We start from the raw sequence: 22500 nt of genomic DNA on the forward strand, positions 1-22500 counted from the left end.
GGGAGAGAGAGAGAGAGAGAGAGAGAGAGAGAGAGAGAGAGAGAGAGAGAGAGAGAGAGAGAACGTTGAGTGAAATTATGGAAAAACGGTAGATGAAATCGGACGAAAAAGCAATAGGTAGGGGATACACAGACAGTCTCACAAACAAGACAAAAAGGGGAAAGGAAAAAAAAACCCACAAAAAAACAAACAAACAACAACAACAAAAAAACCCAACGAACAAACTCCATATTCCTCCCCTCTCTTACCACAACAAACTCTCTCCACACCACGACAAACAATGGCAAAGGCTTTTCCCCATCGTTGGACCCATTGGTAGTCAGAGCTCTCCGTTCTCCGCGGTCCTCAGCCCGTTTGCTTCCTTTCCCACTCCACAAGAAAAAAAAAAAAACAACCACCCCAAAACAACGATACTCGTTCATATCTTTACTGAAATAAAACAAATATTTCGAAATCCCAATCGTTATTCTCAAGTAGAAACTAACACATGTCGTCTTGCTTGACTAATCACTTTCATCTCATCTCAGTTATAATGAATGCATTCTGATTTACCTCGACAAACAGAGTCTCTCTCTCTCAGTCGATCTATTTACAAATTCCTCGTGTGAAACGTCTGATTTACACCCCTTTCTAGCTATGCGTACAATAAAGAATATTAAATCCTTTACATGCTGCTTAATAGATGCATAGTTTTTGTTGATGTTTTGTTGTTTTTTCCTCCAAATATATCAAAAGCATAATATATCAACCAACCAGTTGGAAAGGTCATTATAATTGAGTGTAAACATAATGGCAAATGCGTGTCGTATTTTGTGTTATACCTGTCATGGGGTATCCAGAAATAAACATGCCTTGTCTTGTCTTGTCTTGTCTTGTCTGTCTTGGACAGGAAAAGAGAATCAGTTCCCACGGACTCAGTAGAAAAAAAAAAAACATGTTCCCCTCTCGGGCCTTCCAGAAATTTTTACGTCTTGCCTTGCGTAACACTTTTACGTACCGCCACGGGGCTAACAAAAGTATATATAAAAAAGGCTTTGTCTTGTCTTGTCGTTGACAGGAAAAAATGATCACAGTTCCTTCGCACTTCGCAGAAATGTACCGCATTTTCAAGAACCAAAAGGAAGTTTCAACTCAATTCAATTCAAAATTCGTAAATACGTTAGCGTCTGCCGAAAACAGAAAGTGTTCCTTAGGGTCACTCAAATGCTCGTCAAAGGATATAAACGCGTGTTAAGAAAAATGTGTCTCCTTCTGGACAGGAAAAGAGAGCCCAGTTCCCACGCTTCTACTTCATCGGTGACGACGACCTTCTGGAGATTCTGGGCCAGTCCACCAACCCCACCGTCATCCAGACCCACCTGAAGAAGCTCTTCTCCGGCATCCACAGCGTCAACTTTGACGAGGATGCCAAGTACATCGTGGCCATGAACTCTCTGGACGGCGAGGTGGTACCCCTGAAGAACAAAGTGCAGATCGTGGAGCTCGTGGAGGTCAGTGCCCTGGGACTGGGGGGTGGGGGGGGGAGGTTGAGGAGCAGGTGGTTGTGGTGGAAGAGAAGGATGGGTTGGTGAAGGAGGGGGTGGAGAAGGAGGAAGAGGAGGAGGTGGTAGTGGAGGAGGAGGAGACGGTGGAGGAGGAAAATGAGGACGACGAGGTGGAGGAGGAGGAGGAGCTGGTGGAGGAGGCGGAGGAGTAGGAGACGAAAAAGCAGAAGAGGAAGAAGGTGGTGGTGGAGGAGGAGGAGGTGGTGGTGGTGGAGGAGGATGAGGAGGAGGAGGAGGAGGAGGAGGAAGTAGTAGAAGAAGAAGGAGAAGAGAATAAAGAAGAGGAGGAAAAGGAAGTTGTGGATGTGGAGGAGGAGGAGGAATTTTGTTTAATGTCCCGTCACAGACACTGGTGATGGTAGACATTTGTTAAAGTATTACTTATAGTGGGATGGGTGGCAGAGAGAGAGAGAGAACAAAGAATTTTTATTTGTTTGGTGAGTGGTTGAAATTAACCCTATGAGGGCTAATCGTTGGTGAAACGAAGTCAGTGTTGCAGCTTCATTTTCAAGGAGATGTTGGGGTGAGTGGACTGATCCATATACGCTACACAGCATCTGCTTTCAAGACAAAGGCAGCAGATGCTTGATCTTCGCATAAACCCAACGCGTTGATCAGGCCTGGAGAGCCAGTCTTCGGTTTGTGGAAAACATGAACATAAATGAAACATGAATGCGTGTACTGTCAAGTTCAGTGTGTGTGTGTGTGTGTGTGTGTGTGTGTGTGTGTGTGTGTGTGTGAGATAGGTCTGGCTGTCCAAGCTTGCTGAGGAGATGAAGAGCACGCTACAGGAACTGCTACGTGAATGTCTCATCGACTGCAAACAGAGTCAGGGTGGGCTGGACCCCAGCAAGTACCCGTCACAGGTCAGTTGACAAGAGGACGAGAGAGAGAGAGAGAGAGAGAGAGAGAGAGAGAGAGAGAGAGAGAGAGAGAGAGAGAGAGGGGAGGAGGAGGATGGCTTTGTAAATAACCAAAAGTAGAGATCTATTGTATGAGTAAAGGCTACGAAAAGCACGTCTCTCTGACTCTGTCTCTCCCTCTGTCTGTATGTATATATCTCTCACACTCACATACACCCACCCGCACACTCGCACACACACACACACTTACACACACTTACACACACTTACACACACACACACACACACACACACACACACACACACACACACACACACACACACACATAAAAACATTATCCCAAACACTACGTCCCGATCCTTCCAATCCGTTTCACACATTCTCCCCTTCACGACCTCACCCCACCCACTCCCAGATCCTGTGCCTGACGGAGATGGTCCGCTTCACGGAGAACGCGGAGGAGGCCGTCAAGAAGAACACCCTGCAGCCTCTGAAGCAGGAGGTGGAGGCACAACTGGAGGGCTACACCAACGTGGACCTTGGCGGCGCCCACGGGCCCGAGGCCGTGGTGCTGGAGCTGAAGCTGAAGGCCCTCATCCTGGACACCATCCACAACATGGACGTCGTGCAGGACCTGATGGACTACAAGATCCACGGTACCGCAGAGTGGATGTGGCAGAAGCAGCTCAGGTAAATTTGGGTGCTGTGGTGGGAAAATTACGGGGTACGTGGGTGGAGCAGCTCGGGTAAACATGCTTAGTGTGGGTAGGAAGTGTTGGTGTGGGTAGGAAGCGTTAAGTGTGGGTGGGTGGGTGGGTGAGGTTTGTAGGTGACGGTGAGTGGATGTGTGAGCGAAAGAGCGGGGTAGGTGGGTGTGACATGTGTAGGTGGGTGAATGATGAGAGAAGAGAGGCGAATGGGTTGGGGGTGAGGAATATATGAGGGGCGGGTTTGTGCGTGAAGAACGAATCCTGGGTGGTTGGGAGTCAGTTGGGTGGCTGAGACAACGGGTGGGTGTGTGAGGAATGTGCAGCTGGGTGAGTGGTGAGTCAGGGATCAGTGGGTGAATGAGGAATGTGCAGCTGGGTGAGTGGTGAGTCAGGGATCAATGGGTGTGTGAGGAATGTGCAGCTGGGTGAGTGGTGAGTCAGGGAATAGTGGGTGTGTGAGGAATGTGCAGCTGGGTGAGTGGTGAGTCAGGGATCAGTGGGTGTGTGAGGAATGTGCAGCTGGTTGAGTGGTGAGCGAGGGATCAGTGGGTGAGGAATGTTCAGCTGAGTGAGTGGTGAGTGAGGAATGTGCAGCTGGGTGAGTGGTGAGTCAGGGAATAGTGGGTGTGTGAGGAATGTGCAGCTGGGTGAGTGGTGAGTGAGGGATCAGTGGGTGTGTGAGGAATGTGCAGCTGGGTGAGTGGTGAGTGAGGGATCAGTGGGTGTGTGAGGAATGTGCAGCTGGGTGAGTGGTGAGTGAGGGATCAGTGGGTGGGTGAGGAATGTGCAGCTGGGTGAGTGGTGAGTCAGGGATCAGTGGGTGGGTGAGGAATGTGCAGCTGGGTGAGTGGTGAGTGAGGGATCAGTGGGTGTGTGAGGAATGTGCAGCTGGGTGAGTGGTGAGTGAGGGATCAGTGGGTGGGTTAGGAATGTGCAGCTGGGTGAGTGGTGAGTGAGGGATCAGTGGGTGGGTGAGGAATGTGCAGCTGGGTGGGTGGTGAGTGAGGGATCAGTGGGTGGGTGAGGAATGTGCAGCTGGGTGAGTGGTGAGTCAGGGATCAGTGGGTGGGTGAGGAATGTGCAGCTGGGTGAGTGGTGAGTGAGGGATCAGTGGGTGTGTGAGGAATGTGCAGCTGGGTGAGTGGTGAGTGAGGGATCAGTGGGTGTGTGAGGAATGTGCAGCTGGGTGAGTGGTGAGTGAGGGATCAGTGGGTGGGTTAGGAATGTGCAGCTGGGTGAGTGGTGAGTGAGGGATCAGTGGGTGGGTGAGGAATGTGCAGCTGGGTGAGTGGTGAGTGAGGGATCAGTGGGTGGGTGAGGAATGTGCAGCTGGGTGAGTGGTGAGTGAGGGATCAGTGGGTGTGTGAGGAATGTGCAGCTGGGTGAGTGGTGAATCAGGGATCAGTGGGTGTGTGAGGAATGTTCAGCTGGGTGAGTGGTGAGCGAGGGATCAGTGGGTGTGTGAGGAATGTGCAGCTGGGTGAGTGGTGAGTGCGGGATCAGTGGGTGTGTGAGAAATGTGCAGCTGGGTGAGTGGTGAGTGAGGGATCAGTGGGTGTGTGAGGAATGTGCAGCTGGGTGAGTGGTGAGTGAGGGATCAGTGGGTGGGTGAGGAATGTGCAGCTGGGTGAGTGGTGAGTGAGGGATCAGTGGGTGTGTGAGGAATGTGCAGCTGGGTGAGTGGTGAGTGAGGGATCAGTGGGTGTGTGAGGAATGTGCAGCTGGGTGAGTGGTGAGGGATCAGTGGGTGTGTGAGGAATGTGCAGCTGGGTGAGTGGTGAGTCAGGGATGAGTGGGGGGTGAGGAATGTGCAGCTGGGTGAGTGGTGAGTAAAGGATCAACGGGTGTGTGAGGAATGTGCAGCTGGGTGAGTGGTGAGTGAGGGATCAGTGGGTGTGTGAGGAATGTGCAGCTGGGTGAGTGGTGAGTCAGGGATGAGTGGGGGGTGAGGAATGTGCAGCTGGGTGAGTGGTGAGTAAAGGATCAACGGGTGTGTGAGGAATGTGCAGCTGGGTGAGTGGTGAGTCAGGGATGAGTGGGGGGTGAGGAATGTGCAGCTGGGTGAGTGGTGAGTAAAGGATCAACGGGTGTGTGAGGAATGTGCAGCTGGGTGAGTGGTGAGTCAGGGATGAGTGGGTGGGTGAGGAATGTGCAGCTGGGTGAGTGGTGAGTGAGGGACCAGTGGGTGTGTGAGGAATGTGCAGCTGGGTGAGTGGTGAGTGAGGGATCAGTGGGCGTGTGAGGAACGTGCAGCTGGGTGAGTGGTGAGTGAGGGACCAGTGGGTGTGTGAGGAATGTGCAGCTGGGTGAGTGGTGAGTGAGGGATCAGTGGGTGGGTGAGGAATGTGCAGCTGGGTGAGTGGTGAGCGAGGGATCAGTGCGTGTGTGAGGAACGTGCAGCTGGGTGAGTGGTGAGTGAGGGATCAGTGGGTGGGTGAGGAATGTGCAGCTGGGTGAGTGGTGAGTCAGGGATGAGTGGGGGGTGAGGAATGTGCAGCTGGGTGAGTGGTGAGTAAAGGATCAACGGGTGTGTGAGGAATGTGCAGCTGGGTGAGTGGTGAGTGAGGGATCAGTGGGTGTGTGAGGAATGTGCAGCTGGGTGAGTGGTGAGTCAGGGATGAGTGGGGGGTGAGGAATGTGCAGCTGGGTGAGTGGTGAGTAAAGGATCAACAGGTGTGTGAGGAACGTGCAGCTGGGTGAGTGGTGAGTGAGGGATCAGTGGGTGTGTGAGGAATGTGCAGCTGGGTGAGTGGTGAGTAAAGGATCAACGGGTGTGTGAGGAATGTGCAGCTGGGTGAGTGGTGAGTCAGGGATGAGTGGGTGGGTGAGGAATGTGCAGCTGGGTGAGTGGTGAGTGAGGGACCAGTGGGTGTGTGAGGAATGTGCAGCTGGGTGAGTGGTGAGTGAGGGATCAGTGGGCGTGTGAGGAACGTGCAGCTGGGTGAGTGGTGAGTGAGGGACCAGTGGGTGTGTGAGGAATGTGCAGCTGGGTGAGTGGTGAGCGAGGGATCAGTGCGTGTGTGAGGAACGTGCAGCTGGGTGAGTGGTGAGCGAGGGATCAGTGGGTGGGTGAGGAACGTGCAGCTGGGTGAGTGGTGAGTCAGGGATCAGTGGGTGGGTGAGGAATGTGCAGCTGGGTGAGTGGTGAGTCAGGGATCAGTGGGTGTGTGAGGAATGTGCAGCTGGGTGAGTGGTGAGTGAGGGATCAGTGGGTGTGTGAGGAACGTGCAGCTGGGTGAGTGGTGAGTGAGGGATCAGTGGGTGGGTGAGGAACGTGCAGCTGGGTGAGTGGTGAGTGAGGGATCAGTGGGTGGGTGAGGAATGTGCAGCTGGGTGAGTGGTGAGTGAGGGATCAGTGGGTGGGTGAGGAATGTGCAGCTGGGTGAGTGGTGAGTGAGGGATCAGTGGGTGTGTGAGGAATGTGCAGCTGGGTGAGTGGTGAGTGAGGGATCAGTGGGTGTGTGAGGAATGTGCAGCTGGGTGAGTTGTGAGTGAGGGATCAGTGGGTGGGTTAGGAATGTGCAGCTGGGTGAGTGGTGAGTGAGGGATCAGTGGGTGGGTGAGGAATGTGCAGCTGGGTGAGTGGTGAGTGAGGGATCAGTGGGTGTGTGAGGAATGTGCAGCTGGGTGAGTGGTGAGTCAGGGATCAGTGGGTGTGTGAGGAATGTTCAGCTGGGTGAGTGGTGAGCGAGGGATCAGTGGGTGTGTGAGGAATGTGCAGCTGGGTGAGTGGTGAGTGCGGGATCAGTGGGTGTGTGAGAAATGTGCAGCTGGGTGAGTGGTGAGTGAGGGATCAGTGGGTGTGTGAGGAATGTGCAGCTGGGTGAGTGGTGAGTGAGGGATCAGTGGGTGGGTGAGGAATGTGCAGCTGGGTGAGTGGTGAGTGAGGGATCAGTGGGTGTGTGAGGAATGTGCAGCTGGGTGAGTGGTGAGTGAGGGATCAGTGGGTGTGTGAGGAATGTGCAGCTGGGTGAGTGGTGAGGGATCAGTGGGTGTGTGAGGAATGTGCAGCTGGGTGAGTGGTGAGTCAGGGATGAGTGGGGGGTGAGGAATGTGCAGCTGGGTGAGTGGTGAGTAAAGGATCAACGGGTGTGTGAGGAATGTGCAGCTGGGTGAGTGGTGAGTGAGGGATCAGTGGGTGTGTGAGGAATGTGCAGCTGGGTGAGTGGTGAGTCAGGGATGAGTGGGGGGTGAGGAATGTGCAGCTGGGTGAGTGGTGAGTAAAGGATCAACGGGTGTGTGAGGAATGTGCAGCTGGGTGAGTGGTGAGTCAGGGATGAGTGGGGGGTGAGGAATGTGCAGCTGGGTGAGTGGTGAGTAAAGGATCAACGGGTGTGTGAGGAATGTGCAGCTGGGTGAGTGGTGAGTCAGGGATGAGTGGGTGGGTGAGGAATGTGCAGCTGGGTGAGTGGTGAGTGAGGGACCAGTGGGTGTGTGAGGAATGTGCAGCTGGGTGAGTGGTGAGTGAGGGATCAGTGGGCGTGTGAGGAACGTGCAGCTGGGTGAGTGGTGAGTGAGGGACCAGTGGGTGTGTGAGGAATGTGCAGCTGGGTGAGTGGTGAGTGAGGGATCAGTGGGTGGGTGAGGAATGTGCAGCTGGGTGAGTGGTGAGCGAGGGATCAGTGCGTGTGTGAGGAACGTGCAGCTGGGTGAGTGGTGAGTGAGGGATCAGTGGGTGGGTGAGGAATGTGCAGCTGGGTGAGTGGTGAGTCAGGGATGAGTGGGGGGTGAGGAATGTGCAGCTGGGTGAGTGGTGAGTAAAGGATCAACGGGTGTGTGAGGAATGTGCAGCTGGGTGAGTGGTGAGTGAGGGATCAGTGGGTGTGTGAGGAATGTGCAGCTGGGTGAGTGGTGAGTCAGGGATGAGTGGGGGGTGAGGAATGTGCAGCTGGGTGAGTGGTGAGTAAAGGATCAACAGGTGTGTGAGGAACGTGCAGCTGGGTGAGTGGTGAGTGAGGGATCAGTGGGTGTGTGAGGAATGTGCAGCTGGGTGAGTGGTGAGTAAAGGATCAACGGGTGTGTGAGGAATGTGCAGCTGGGTGAGTGGTGAGTCAGGGATGAGTGGGTGGGTGAGGAATGTGCAGCTGGGTGAGTGGTGAGTGAGGGACCAGTGGGTGTGTGAGGAATGTGCAGCTGGGTGAGTGGTGAGTGAGGGATCAGTGGGCGTGTGAGGAACGTGCAGCTGGGTGAGTGGTGAGTGAGGGACCAGTGGGTGTGTGAGGAATGTGCAGCTGGGTGAGTGGTGAGCGAGGGATCAGTGCGTGTGTGAGGAACGTGCAGCTGGGTGAGTGGTGAGCGAGGGATCAGTGGGTGGGTGAGGAACGTGCAGCTGGGTGAGTGGTGAGTCAGGGATCAGTGGGTGGGTGAGGAATGTGCAGCTGGGTGAGTGGTGAGTCAGGGATCAGTGGGTGTGTGAGGAATGTGCAGCTGGGTGAGTGGTGAGTGAGGGATCAGTGGGTGTGTGAGGAACGTGCAGCTGGGTGAGTGGTGAGTGAGGGATCAGTGGGTGGGTGAGGAACGTGCAGCTGGGTGAGTGGTGAGTGAGGGATCAGTGGGTGGGTGAGGAATGTGCAGCTGGGTGAGTGGTGAGTGAGGGATCAGTGGGTGGGTGAGGAATGTGCAGCTGGGTGAGTGGTGAGTGAGGGATCAGTGGGTGTGTGAGGAATGTGCAGCTGGGTGAGTGGTGAGTGAGGGATCAGTGGGTGTGTGAGGAATGTGCAGCTGGGTGAGTTGTGAGTGAGGGATCAGTGGGTGGGTTAGGAATGTGCAGCTGGGTGAGTGGTGAGTGAGGGATCAGTGGGTGGGTGAGGAATGTGCAGCTGGGTGAGTGGTGAGTGAGGGATCAGTGGGTGTGTGAGGAATGTGCAGCTGGGTGAGTGGTGAGTCAGGGATCAGTGGGTGTGTGAGGAATGTTCAGCTGGGTGAGTGGTGAGCGAGGGATCAGTGGGTGTGTGAGGAATGTGCAGCTGGGTGAGTGGTGAGTGCGGGATCAGTGGGTGTGTGAGAAATGTGCAGCTGGGTGAGTGGTGAGTGAGGGATCAGTGGGTGTGTGAGGAATGTGCAGCTGGGTGAGTGGTGAGTGAGGGATCAGTGGGTGGGTGAGGAATGTGCAGCTGGGTGAGTGGTGAGTGAGGGATCAGTGGGTGTGTGAGGAATGTGCAGCTGGGTGAGTGGTGAGTGAGGGATCAGTGGGTGTGTGAGGAATGTGCAGCTGGGTGAGTGGTGAGGGATCAGTGGGTGTGTGAGGAATGTGCAGCTGGGTGAGTGGTGAGTCAGGGATGAGTGGGGGGTGAGGAATGTGCAGCTGGGTGAGTGGTGAGTAAAGGATCAACGGGTGTGTGAGGAATGTGCAGCTGGGTGAGTGGTGAGTGAGGGATCAGTGGGTGTGTGAGGAATGTGCAGCTGGGTGAGTGGTGAGTCAGGGATGAGTGGGGGGTGAGGAATGTGCAGCTGGGTGAGTGGTGAGTAAAGGATCAACGGGTGTGTGAGGAATGTGCAGCTGGGTGAGTGGTGAGTCAGGGATGAGTGGGGGGTGAGGAATGTGCAGCTGGGTGAGTGGTGAGTAAAGGATCAACGGGTGTGTGAGGAATGTGCAGCTGGGTGAGTGGTGAGTCAGGGATGAGTGGGTGGGTGAGGAATGTGCAGCTGGGTGAGTGGTGAGTGAGGGACCAGTGGGTGTGTGAGGAATGTGCAGCTGGGTGAGTGGTGAGTGAGGGATCAGTGGGCGTGTGAGGAACGTGCAGCTGGGTGAGTGGTGAGTGAGGGACCAGTGGGTGTGTGAGGAATGTGCAGCTGGGTGAGTGGTGAGTGAGGGATCAGTGGGTGGGTGAGGAATGTGCAGCTGGGTGAGTGGTGAGCGAGGGATCAGTGCGTGTGTGAGGAACGTGCAGCTGGGTGAGTGGTGAGTGAGGGATCAGTGGGTGGGTGAGGAATGTGCAGCTGGGTGAGTGGTGAGTCAGGGATGAGTGGGGGGTGAGGAATGTGCAGCTGGGTGAGTGGTGAGTAAAGGATCAACGGGTGTGTGAGGAATGTGCAGCTGGGTGAGTGGTGAGTCAGGGATCAGTGGGTGTGTGAGGAATGTGCAGCTGGGTGAGTGGTGAGTCAGGGATGAGTGGGGGGTGAGGAATGTGCAGCTGGGTGAGTGGTGAGTAAAGGATCAACAGGTGTGTGAGGAACGTGCAGCTGGGTGAGTGGTGAGTGAGGGATCAGTGGGTGTGTGAGGAATGTGCAGCTGGGTGAGTGGTGAGTAAAGGATCAACGGGTGTGTGAGGAATGTGCAGCTGGGTGAGTGGTGAGTCAGGGATGAGTGGGTGGGTGAGGAATGTGCAGCTGGGTGAGTGGTGAGTGAGGGACCAGTGGGTGTGTGAGGAATGTGCAGCTGGGTGAGTGGTGAGTGAGGGATCAGTGGGCGTGTGAGGAACGTGCAGCTGGGTGAGTGGTGAGTGAGGGATCAGTGGGTGTGTGAGGAATGTGCAGCTGGGTGAGTTGTGAGTGAGGGATCAGTGGGTGGGTGAGGAATGTGCAGCTGGGTGAGTGGTGAGTGAGGGATCAGTGGGTGGGTGAGGAATGTGCAGCTGGGTGAGTGGTGAGTGAGGGATCAGTGGGTGTGTGAGGAATGTGCAGCTGGGTGAGTGGTGAGTGAGGGATCAGTGGGTGTGTGAGGAATGTGCAGCTGGGTGAGTTGTGAGTGAGGGATCAGTGGGTGGGTTAGGAATGTGCAGCTGGGTGAGTGGTGAGTGAGGGATCAGTGGGTGGGTGAGGAATGTGCAGCTGGGTGAGTGGTGAGTGAGGGATCAGTGGGTGTGTGAGGAATGTGCAGCTGGGTGAGTGGTGAGTCAGGGATCAGTGGGTGTGTGAGGAATGTTCAGCTGGGTGAGTGGTGAGCGAGGGATCAGTGGGTGTGTGAGGAATGTGCAGCTGGGTGAGTGGTGAGTGCGGGATCAGTGGGTGTGTGAGAAATGTGCAGCTGGGTGAGTGGTGAGTGAGGGATCAGTGGGCGTGTGAGGAATGTGCAGCTGGGTGAGTGGTGAGTGAGGGATCAGTGGGTGGGTGAGGAATGTGCAGCTGGGTGAGTGGTGAGTGAGGGATCAGTGGGTGTGTGAGGAATGTGCAGCTGGGTGAGTGGTGAGTGAGGGATCAGTGGGTGTGTGAGGAATGTGCAGCTGGGTGAGTGGTGAGTGAGGGATCAGTGGGTGTGTGAGGAATGTGCAGCTGGGTGAGTGGTGAGTCAGGGATGAGTGGGGGGTGAGGAATGTGCAGCTGGGTGAGTGGTGAGTAAAGGATCAACGGGTGTGTGAGGAATGTGCAGCTGGGTGAGTGGTGAGTGAGGGATCAGTGGGTGTGTGAGGAATGTGCAGCTGGGTGAGTGGTGAGTCAGGGATGAGTGGGGGGTGAGGAATGTGCAGCTGGGTGAGTGGTGAGTAAAGGATCAACGGGTGTGTGAGGAATGTGCAGCTGGGTGAGTGGTGAGTCAGGGATGGGTGGGGGGTGAGGAATGTGCAGCTGGGTGAGTGGTGAGTAAAGGATCAACGGGTGTGTGAGGAATGTGCAGCTGGGTGAGTGGTGAGTCAGGGATGAGTGGGTGGGTGAGGAATGTGCAGCTGGGTGAGTGGTGAGTGAGGGACCAGTGGGTGTGTGAGGAATGTGCAGCTGGGTGAGTGGTGAGTGAGGGATCAGTGGGCGTGTGAGGAACGTGCAGCTGGGTGAGTGGTGAGTGAGGGACCAGTGGGTGTGTGAGGAATGTGCAGCTGGGTGAGTGGTGAGTGAGGGATCAGTGGGTGGGTGAGGAATGTGCAGCTGGGTGAGTGGTGAGCGAGGGATCAGTGGGTGGGTGAGGAACGTGCAGCTGGGTGAGTGGTGAGCGAGGGATCAGTGCGTGTGTGAGGAATGTTCAGCTGGGTGAGTGGTGAGTGAGGGATCAGTGGGTGGGTGAGGAATGTTCAGCTGGGTGAGTGGTGAGTCAGGGATCAGTGGGTGGGTGAGGAATGTGCAGCTGGGTGAGTGGTGAGTCAGGGATCAGTGGGTGGGTGAGGATTGTGCAGCTGGGTGAGTGGTGAGTGAGGGATCAGTGGTGTGTGAGGAACGTGCAGCTGGGTGAGTGGTGAGTCAGGGATCAGTGGGTGTGTGAGGAATGTGCAGCTGGGTGAGTGGTGAGTGAGGGATCAGTGGGTGGGTGAGGAATGTGCAGCTGGGTGAGTGGTGAGTCAGGGATCAGTGGGTGGGTGAGGAATGTGCAGCTGGGTGAGTGGTGAGTGAGGGATCAGTGGGTGTGTGAGGAATGTGCAGCTGGGTGAGTGGTGAGTGAGGGATCAGTGGGTGTGTGAGGAATGTGCAGCTGGGTGAGTTGTGAGTGAGGGATCAGTGGGTGGGTTAGGAATGTGCAGCTGGGTGAGTGGTGAGTGAGGGATCAGTGGGTGGGTGAGGAATGTGCAGCTGGGTGAGTGGTGAGTGAGGGATCAGTGGGTGTGTGAGGAATGTGCAGCTGGGTGAGTGGTGAGTCAGGGATCAGTGGGTGTGTGAGGAATGTTCAGCTGGGTGAGTGGTGAGCGAGGGATCAGTGGGTGTGTGAGGAACGTGCAGCTGGGTGAGTGGTGAGTGAGGGATCAGTGGGTGTGTGAGGAACGTGCAGCTGGGTGAGTGGTGAGTGAGGGATCAGTGGGTGTGTGAGGAATGTGCAGCTGGGTGAGTGGTGAGTGAGGGATCAGTGGGTGGGTGAGGAATGTGCAGCTGGGTGAGTGGTGAGTGAGGGATCAGTGGGTGGGTGAGGAATGTGCAGCTGGGTGAGTGGTGAGTGAGGGATCAGTGGGTGGGTGAGGAATGTGCAGCTGGGTGAGTGGTGAGTGAGGGATCAGTGGGTGTGTGAGGAATGTGCAGCTGGGTGAGTGGTGAGTGAGGGATCAGTGGGTGGGTTAGGAATGTGCAGCTGGGTGAGTGGTGAGTGAGGGATCAGTGGGTGGGTGAGGAATGTGCAGCTGGGTGAGTGGTGAGTGAGGGATCAGTGGGTGTGTGAGGAATGTGCAGCTGGGTGAGTGGTGAGTGAGGGATCAGTGGGTGTGTGAGGAATGTGCAGCTGGGTGAGTGGTGAGTCAGGGATGAGTGGGGGGTGAGGAATGTGCAGCTGGGTGAGTGGTGAGTAAAGGATCAACGGGTGTGTGAGGAATGTGCAGCTGGGTGAGTGGTGAGTGAGGGATCAGTGGGTGTGTGAGGAATGTGCAGCTGGGTGAGTGGTGAGTCAGGGATGAGTGGGGGGGTGAGGAATGTGCAGCTGGGTGAGTGGTGAGTAAAGGATCAACTGGTGTGTGAGGAATGTGCAGCTGGGTGAGTAGTGAGTCAGGGATGAGTGGGGGGTGAGGAATGTGCAGCTGGGTGAGTGGTGAGTAAAGGATCAACGGGTGTGTGAGGAATGTGCAGCTGGGTGAGTGGTGAGTCAGGGATGAGTGGGGGGTGAGGAATGTGCAGCTGGGTGAGTGGTGAGTGAGGGACCAGTGGGTGTGTGAGGAATGTGCAGCTGGGTGAGTGGTGAGTGAGGGATCAGTGGGCGTGTGAGGAACGTGCAGCTGGGTGAGTGGTGAGTGAGGGACCAGTGGGTGTGTGAGGAATGTGGAGCTGGGTTGAGTGGTAAGTCAGGGATCAGTGGGTGTGTGAGGAATGTGCAGCTGGGTGAGTGGTGAGTGAGGGATCAGTGGGTGGGTGAGGAATGTGCAGCTGGGTGAGTGGTGAGTGAGGGATCAGTGGGTGGGTGAGGAATGTGCAGCTGGGTGAGTGGTGAGTGAGGGATCAGTGGGTGGGTGAGGAATGTGCAGCTGGGTGAGTGGTGAGCGAGGGATCAGTGGGTGTGTGAGTAATGTGCAGCTGGGTGAGTGGTGAGTCAGGGATCAGTGGGCGTGTGAGGAATGTGCAGCTGGGTGAGTGGTGAGTGAGGGATCAGTGGGTGGGTGAGGAATGTGCAGCTGGGTGAGTGGTGAGTCAGGGATCAGTGGGTGGGTGAGGAATGTGCAGCTGGGTGAGTGGTGAGTGAGGGATCAGTGGGTGTGTGAGGAATGTGCAGCTGGGTGAGTGGTGAGTGAGGGATCAGTGGGTGTGTGAGGAATGTGCAGCTGGGTGAGTTGTGAGTGAGGGATCAGTGGGTGGGTTAGGAATGTGCAGCTGGGTGAGTGGTGAGTGAGGGATCAGTGGGTGGGTGAGGAATGTGCAGCTGGGTGAGTGGTGAGTGAGGGATCAGTGGGTGTGTGAGGAATGTGCAGCTGGGTGAGTGGTGAGTCAGGGATCAGTGGGTGTGTGAGGAATGTTCAGCTGGGTGAGTGGTGAGCGAGGGATCAGTGGGTGTGTGAGGAATGTGCAGCTGGGTGAGTGGTGAGTGAGGGATCAGTGGGTGTGTGAGGAACGTGCAGCTGGGTGAGTGGTGAGTGAGGGATCAGTGGGTGTGTGAGGAATGTGCAGCTGGGTGAGTGGTGAGTGAGGGATCAGTGGGTGGGTGAGGAATGTGCAGCTGGGTGAGTGGTGAGTCAGGGATCAGTGGGTGGGTGAGGAATGTGCAGCTGGGTGAGTGGTGAGTGAGGGATCAGTGGGTGTGTGAGGAATGTGCAGCTGGGTGAGTGGTGAGTGAGGGATCAGTGGGTGTGTGAGGAATGTGCAGCTGGGTGAGTGGTGAGTGAGGGATCAGTGGGTGGGTTAGGAATGTGCAGCTGGGTGAGTGGTGAGTGAGGGATCAGTGGGTGGGTGAGGAATGTGCAGCTGGGTGAGTGGTGAGTGAGGGATCAGTGGGTGTGTGAGGAATGTGCAGCTGGGTGAGTGGTGAGTGAGGGATCAGTGGGTGTGTGAGGAATGTGCAGCTGGGTGAGTGGTGAGTCAGGGATGAGTGGGGGGTGAGGAATGTGCAGCTGGGTGAGTGGTGAGTAAAGGATCAACGGGTGTGTGAGGAATGTGCAGCTGGGTGAGTGGTGAGTGAGGGATCAGTGGGTGTGTGAGGAATGTGCAGCTGGGTGAGTGGTGAGTCAGGGATGAGTGGGGGGTGAGGAATGTGCAGCTGGGTGAGTGGTGAGTAAAGGATCAACTGGTGTGTGAGGAATGTGCAGCTGGGTGAGTAGTGAGTCAGGGATGAGTGGGGGGTGAGGAATGTGCAGCTGGGTGAGTGGTGAGTAAAGGATCAACGGGTGTGTGAGGAATGTGCAGCTGGGTGAGTGGTGAGTCAGGGATGAGTGGGGGGTGAGGAATGTGCAGCTGGGTGAGTGGTGAGTGAGGGACCAGTGGGTGTGTGAGGAATGTGCAGCTGGGTGAGTGGTGAGTGAGGGATCAGTGGGCGTGTGAGGAACGTGCAGCTGGGTGAGTGGTGAGTGAGGGACCAGTGGGTGTGTGAGGAATGTGGAGCTGGGTTGAGTGGTAAGTCAGGGATCAGTGGGTGTGTGAGGAATGTGCAGCTGGGTGAGTGGTGAGTGAGGGATCAGTGGGTGGGTGAGGAATGTGCAGCTGGGTGAGTGGTGAGTGAGGGATCAGTGGGTGGGTGAGGAATGTGCAGCTGGGTGAGTTGTGAGTGAGGGATCAGTGGGTGGGTGAGGAATGTGCAGCTGGGTGAGTGGTGAGCGAGGGATCAGTGGGTGTGTGAGTAATGTGCAGCTGGGTGAGTGGTGAGTCAGGGATCAGTGGGCGTGTGAGGAATGTGCAGCTGGGTGAGTGGTGAGTGAGGGATCAGTGGGTGTGTGAGGAATGTGCAGCTGGGTGAGTGGTGAGCGAGGGATCAGTGGTTGGGTGAGGAATGTGCAGCTGGGTGAGTGAGGGATCAGTGGGTGGGTGAGGAATGTGCAGCTGGGTGAGTGGTGAGTGAGGGATCAGTGGGTGTGTGAGGAATGTGCAGCTGGGTGAGTGGTGAGTGAGGGATCAGTGGGCGTGTGAGGAATGTGCAGCTGGGTGAGTGGTGAGTGAAGGATGGGGAGGGGTGAGAGAAGCAGCAGATGAGTTAACTCACTCCATTCGAACGGCGAAAGAGACGACGTTAACAGCGTTTCACCCCCAACTACCATCATCAAAATATTGCAAGCGGAAGGCTCTTATACTGAAGAAGTGAATGTTGACAAAGAATACCACAATTCTGACGACGGAAGCTATAGGTTGGGTCATTCAGACACCCTCTGGACATCCGAGGGGTCTGTGTAGAGGAGAAGAGAGGACTGGCCGTACTGAGTGAGTTAATAAAGTGAAGTGGATGGACCAGCCGCCGTGGCGAAGTGGTTAGCGTCGCGGACTGACGGCTGGGAGGACGCGTGTTCGAATCCCAGCGGAGGTGGGTTTTTCGGCCCGTGGCCGGCTCCTACCCAGAGTTGAGTGTGCTGTGGGCTTAAATGGGGAGACTGGGACCACACAGTCGAGTGTCATCCACTTCAAGGATGCGTCTTTGGGTGTGTTGCTCTAATTTCCTGACCAACACTGCAAGTGTCTGTATCTCTCGGGCCTGGTTAACGCCGGGATATCATTATGACAGGAAGCGTAGAGTACAGCCTTGTCACGCAGTCCCAAACCAAAATGGACCTCCATAGCAACATCGTCATCATCATCGTCATCCTCCTTCTCCTTCATCGTCATCAGTATAAACAAAATAGTCTCAAAGTCTGTGACCTTTCATGCCCTGCTCTCATGGTGACCTCAGTTTCGATACCCCTCCACTTCCGTGCTTGGGGTGAGTCCTGTCAATGTCGTCAGTGTCGGCAGATTCATGGGGGCTGTTGTTTGAGGGACGTGGTGGCGGTCTCCACTCTGGGAGAGACGCTCACTCAGTCTGGCTCCGCGACTAAGCCATTATTGTCGTTAGTAGGGGGCTTAGTAGGTGGTGTCCTAAGTACGTTAAAACAGAACAGGCACCACTGAACACCACCGAAGTGACTCAGCAGCAGTGCAGGGTCTCCTCTGGTGTGTGGCCTCCAGGCGACCTAACATCGATGGTTCCCTGTGGACTGCCGACGCTGGAACTGCGACGGACGAACCCGGGTGTGGCCGTGTATGGGGGAATCTAAATGAGCGGCGTGGGAGTAATGCCACTGAAACGGTGCAGATGATGGGGCAGCAAAAAAAAAAAAAAAGTGAAGTGGATGGAGGAGTGAGTAAAGACTGAGGCTAGGGATGGGGTTCAGTGTGTGAGGAAGTCACTGACCAGCTACATGAAAGGGATACTGCATTATCGTAATGGGTAAATGCGCGTCTTGCAAAGTGATCTTCGTTTTTTCTAACTGATTGACTTTGTGTGGGTGTTAGTGTGTACGTGTCTGAGTGCGTGTCACTTTGCGTGTGAGTTATACGTGTATGCATGCATGCATCTATCTATCTGTCTATGTATGTATGTATGTGTGTGTGTGTGTGTGTGTGTGTGTGTGTGTGTGTGTGTGTGTGTGTGTGTGTGTGTGTGTGTGTGTGTGTGTGTGTGTGTGTGTGTGCTCGTTCGTCCCCATACAACGCAAACACACACGCCTCTCAACGCGTCTGCTGCTTGCCTTTCTGATTTTTACCGATAACAGATGCAACCGTCCCTCGTTCCGTTTCAGGTATTACCTGATGGACTCCGGGATCGTCCATATGCGCATGGTGGACGCTGAGTTCGAGTACACGTACGAGTACCAGGGCAACGCTGCCAAGCTGGTGCACACCCCTCTCACTGACAAGTGCTACCTGACTCTGACCCAAGGTGGGCACAGGTGCTTCCGGCGCTACTTTAGCCGTTTGCATGCCACGTGTCTTTCACTTTATTGTTATATCTTAATTGTATTAACTTATTCCTTTTTTATTTTCGGTTTAAATGTTTTTTATAATAATAATTATTATTATCATTATTGTTATTATATATATATATATATATATATATATATATATATATATATATATATATTATGAGAGAGAGAGAGAGAGAGAGAGAGAGAGAGAGAGAGAGAGAGAGAGAGAGAGAGAGAGAGGCATGTCTTTACAAATGTTCCTTGTTATTCAGCTCCTTCATGCAAGGGTGCTGGGATGTAGAACAATATATGTATATATCATAATTATGGGTAGACGGGAGATGGGTAGATAGATATCAATCCCCAAGCTTTGGCGCATCATGAAAACCTGAAACTTCTACACGCACACCCAGGTATGCACATGGGGTTTGGAGGCAACCCCTACGGCCCTGCCGGCACTGGGAAGACGGAGTCCGTCAAGGCCCTGGGAGGCCTCTTCGGGCGGCAGGTCCTGGTCTTCAACTGCGACGAGGGCATCGACGTGAAGTCCATGGGTCGCATCTTCGTGGGGCTGGTGAAGTGCGGTGCCTGGGGGTGCTTCGACGAGTTCAACCGGCTGGAGGAGGCCGTGCTATCCGCCGTGTCCACCCAGATCCAGACCATCCAGGACGCCATCAAGGCCAAGGCGCCCAGCGTGGAGCTGCTGGGAAAGACGGTGAGGGAGGTCTGGAGAGGGGAGGAGAGGAGGGTGGGGGGCGGGGGAGGTTCACAATTTTTCCTACAGATCTATGCTGTTTTGCTCTGGCGATTAAATAGCGGTATTGTAAACTCTGTACTATGTATCTGTTCTGCAGTGTTATTTGACTATAAGGCATATTTGTGTATTCTTGTTCCCTTTATATACGATTTTTTTTGTAATCTAGGAATGATAATCGGAAAGGCTGACGTCCTAATCCCAGTTTAATCTCATGAAGCTCAATGGTTAAGATTATTTGTACTGAACGGCTTGTTTTGCAGATTTTTTTTCTTTCTGCGTAATTATGTGACACAGTCTTGTGTTTGACGCGGTTTAAAAAGAAGACGAAGATAAAAGGATATATATATATATATATATATATATATATATATATATATATATATATATATATATATATATACAGAGAGAGAGAGAGAGAGAGAGAGAGAGAGAGAGAGAGTAGATAGACAAATAGACAGATAGATAGATATCGTTGAACAGTCCTAATGATGACCTGGTACAACTGGCTGGACTGTACTATAATAAGTAACAATATTAAATGTATGTCTAACACTGTGGTCTTCCAGCTCGACATCGACCACAACTCGGGTATCTTCATTACCCTGAACCCGGCGGGTAAAGGGTACGGAGGCCGCTCCAAGCTACCCGACAACCTGAAGCAGCTGTTCCGGCCCGTGGCCATGGCACGGCCAGACAACGACCTCATCGCTGAGGTCATCCTCTTCTCTGAGGGATTCAAGGCCGCCAAGAGCCTGGGGCGTAAACTGGTGGCCGTCTTCAACCTGTGCAAGTAGGTGTTTTTTTTTCTTTTTTTTTTTTTTTTTTTTTTTTTTTTTTTTTGGGGGGGGGCGGACGGGGGTGGGGGGGTGGGGGGGGGGTTGGGGGGGGGGGGGAGAGGTCATGGTGATGTGTTGGTGCTCTGTGTGTGTGTGTGTGTGTGTGTGTGTGTGTGCGTGTGTGTGCGTGTGTGTGCGCGCGCGCTCGCGTGAGTGTGTGAACAGAATAGAACATAATAGAACAGAATAGAATGCAATGGTATAGAATATCTTATTGTAAAAAAAAAAAAAACTTAAAGGCTTAAGGACACAATAAAGCATAAAAAGACACAATAAAGCATAAACACAAACATGTTATGCGCGTGTTATGTGCGTGTGTGGGGGTGGGGTGGGGGGGGGAGAGCAGCCTGAATATAACACAGACATCTATTTTGTCAAAAAGTAATACAATACAATACAATGCAATACAATACAACACAACACAATACAATACAATACAATACAATACAATACAATACAATACAATACAATACAACGTGTGTCCACAGAGAGTTGCTGTCTCCGCAGCAGCACTATGACTGGGGTCTCCGACCTCTGAAGACCATCCTGAGGGGCTGTGGTACCCTCCTGCAGGCTGCAAAGAAAAACCCCGACGGTAAGCCTCCAGTCTCCTTCTATCTCTCTCTGTGTCTCTGTGTCTCTTTATGTCTGTTTCCCTGTCTGTTTTTGTCTCTATATCTGTCTCTCTGTCACTGTTTCTTTTTCTCTCCATGTCTTTCTGTCTCTCTCTGTCTCTCTTCTCTCTGTCATTGCAGATGGCAGGAATGGAATCAGCATATTTCTACCAGTGAACGATTTGAGTTATATAGAGCATTTTGTGTCTCGCATGTTGTGAAACCATACATGCTCCTGAATCTTGATAGACATATAAAATATATCACTACGAGGTTTAGACTTGGTTTTTCTGATTTGGCTGTTCATCGGTATAGAGACAAAAATATTAGAGAATCTGATTTGATTTGTCCCATGTGTAAACGTTCAAAAGAAGATGAAGTTCATTTTGTTCTCATTTGTGAAGTACTGAAAGAAATCGGAGAAACATTTTATTCGACCTATATACTATCGACAACCTTGTCTTTTCAAACTGGATTTATTGTTGTCTTGTATTGACCCTGATGTTGTGCGAAATTTATCTATGTTTTTCTACAAAAACTTTAGATAAACGGAAATTATTTTTTTCTGATTAACCTGATATATCCATAGTTGCATTGTTTTAATTTTTGTGTCTATATTTGGTATTGTGATTATTGGCTGTTCACACCCCCGTTCATGAGGGGCCTAGACCTAAAATGAATAAACCTCTGAGTCTGCATCTGAATCTTCTCTCTGTCTGTCTCTCTCTCTCTCTAACCACGCCCCCTCTCTCTCCCGTCTCTCTAAAATCAAACGAAGAAGTCACCCATACTTACCTTGAAGCGTCCTGTTAGCCCCCCTCCCCACAAAAAAACCCAACAAAAAACCCTGTCATATGAATACAGCACAACAGCAATGGTAGGGAAAGCGATGCTGGTGGCAGGTGGTAGCATCAGTAGCAGCAGCAGCATTGCTTGATCGTTGTAGCAGAAATACTGTTAGTAATGGTATGAACTGTTAGATAACACATCGCATTTATCGAACAGTGTTCCAGATCAGACAGTTACTTACATAGCCAATATACCATATCGTCCACACCAAAAATACACACAGCTTCGGAACAACATGTAATATGTAACTGCAACCTTTCTCCTTATATCTTCTCAACTTTGTTTTTTTTTTTGCTTATTAGTACATATTTGTTAAAAACGAAAAGTAGCATTAAAGAGAGAAAATATATGTATACTAATATCAACTTCATGATATCGAATGATTAATTTCTGTACGGGTGGACAGACATTTAACTAGTCTTGATTCTGAGTACAGTTATCAGAAACATCAATGCCAAATATCTGCAAAATACTTTACTTGACCGTGAAACAATTGCATGTAAAATATATGACATTTAATCAGATTTAAAATGAATAAGCATAATAAGAAACATCAGACTGAACTCACTCAATTCCTTTTCCTGTTCTCCTTCCACTAGTGACCCATGAAATCGGCCATCTTCTTCCATGATCCCTTACCCTTCTCTAATGCAGTGCAAAATATAGCATGCTTGTCTAAACCAACATATTCAAGCACACATTGATGTAGGAACACAGCCAGACCGAACTCATTCAGTTCAAGGTTCTTATACCCTTGACACTAGCCCACTACCCCCTTCCCCCGCCCCCTCTCCCCCCACTTCCATCATCCACTTTCCTCTCTCCAGTGCGTCGTAAACACATCATGCTGATCTGGTTCAATATCTGAAAAAGCAGGAAAACACACACAAAACAAATCCCTTTTCACACCCCGCAAACTAACCATCTACCCCCTCCTCCCACTCCCGTTCACCCCCTCTCCATACCTTCTCCCATTCACCCCCTCTCCATACCTTCTCCCATTCACCCCCTCTCCATACCTTCTCCCATTCACCTCCTCTCCATACCTTCTCCCATTCACCCCCTCTTCATACCTTCTCCCATTCATCCCCTCTCCATACCTTCTCCCATTCACCCCCTCTTCATACCTTCTCCCATTCATCCCCTCTCCATACCTTCTCCCATTCACCCCCTCTCCATACCTTCTCCCATTCACCCCCTCTCCATACCTTCTCCCATTCACCCCCTCTCCATACCTTTTCCCATTCATACCTTCTCCCATTCACCCCCTTTCTATACCTTCTCCCATTCATACCTTCTCCCATTCACCCCATTTCCATACCTTCTTCCATTCATACCTTCTCCCATTCACCCCCTCTCCATACCTTCTCCCATTCATACCTTCTCCCATTCACCCCCTCTCCATACCTTCTCCCATTCACCCCCTCTCCATACCTTCTCCCATTCACCCCCTCTCCATACCTTCTCCCATTCATACCTTCTCCCATTCACCCCCTCTCCATACCTTCTCCCATTCACCCCCTCTCCATACCTTCTCCCATTCACCCCCTCTTCATACCTTCTCCCATTCATCCCTTCTCCATACCTTCTCCCATTCACCCCCTCTCCATACCTTCTCCCATTCACCCCCTCT

General features: G+C 52.8%; 1 protein-coding gene across 1 annotated transcript in view; it reads left to right on the plus strand.

Moving 5' to 3' along the window:
• Positions 1-22500, plus strand: part of LOC143284088 (cytoplasmic dynein 2 heavy chain 1-like) — a 157573-nt gene that overhangs the window by 46126 nt on the left and 88947 nt on the right. Inside the window, 7 exon segments of the mRNA XM_076590729.1 lie at positions 1260-1490; positions 2291-2410; positions 2824-3098; positions 17647-17786; positions 18225-18526; positions 19135-19358; positions 19893-19999. Of these exon segments, the coding sequence (XP_076446844.1) occupies positions 1260-1490; positions 2291-2410; positions 2824-3098; positions 17647-17786; positions 18225-18526; positions 19135-19358; positions 19893-19999 (1399 nt within the window).

The sequence above is a fragment of the Babylonia areolata genome, chromosome 7 (genome assembly GCF_041734735.1).
Source record: "Babylonia areolata isolate BAREFJ2019XMU chromosome 7, ASM4173473v1, whole genome shotgun sequence".
In the NCBI taxonomy this organism is placed as follows: Eukaryota; Metazoa; Mollusca; class Gastropoda; order Neogastropoda; family Buccinidae; genus Babylonia; species Babylonia areolata.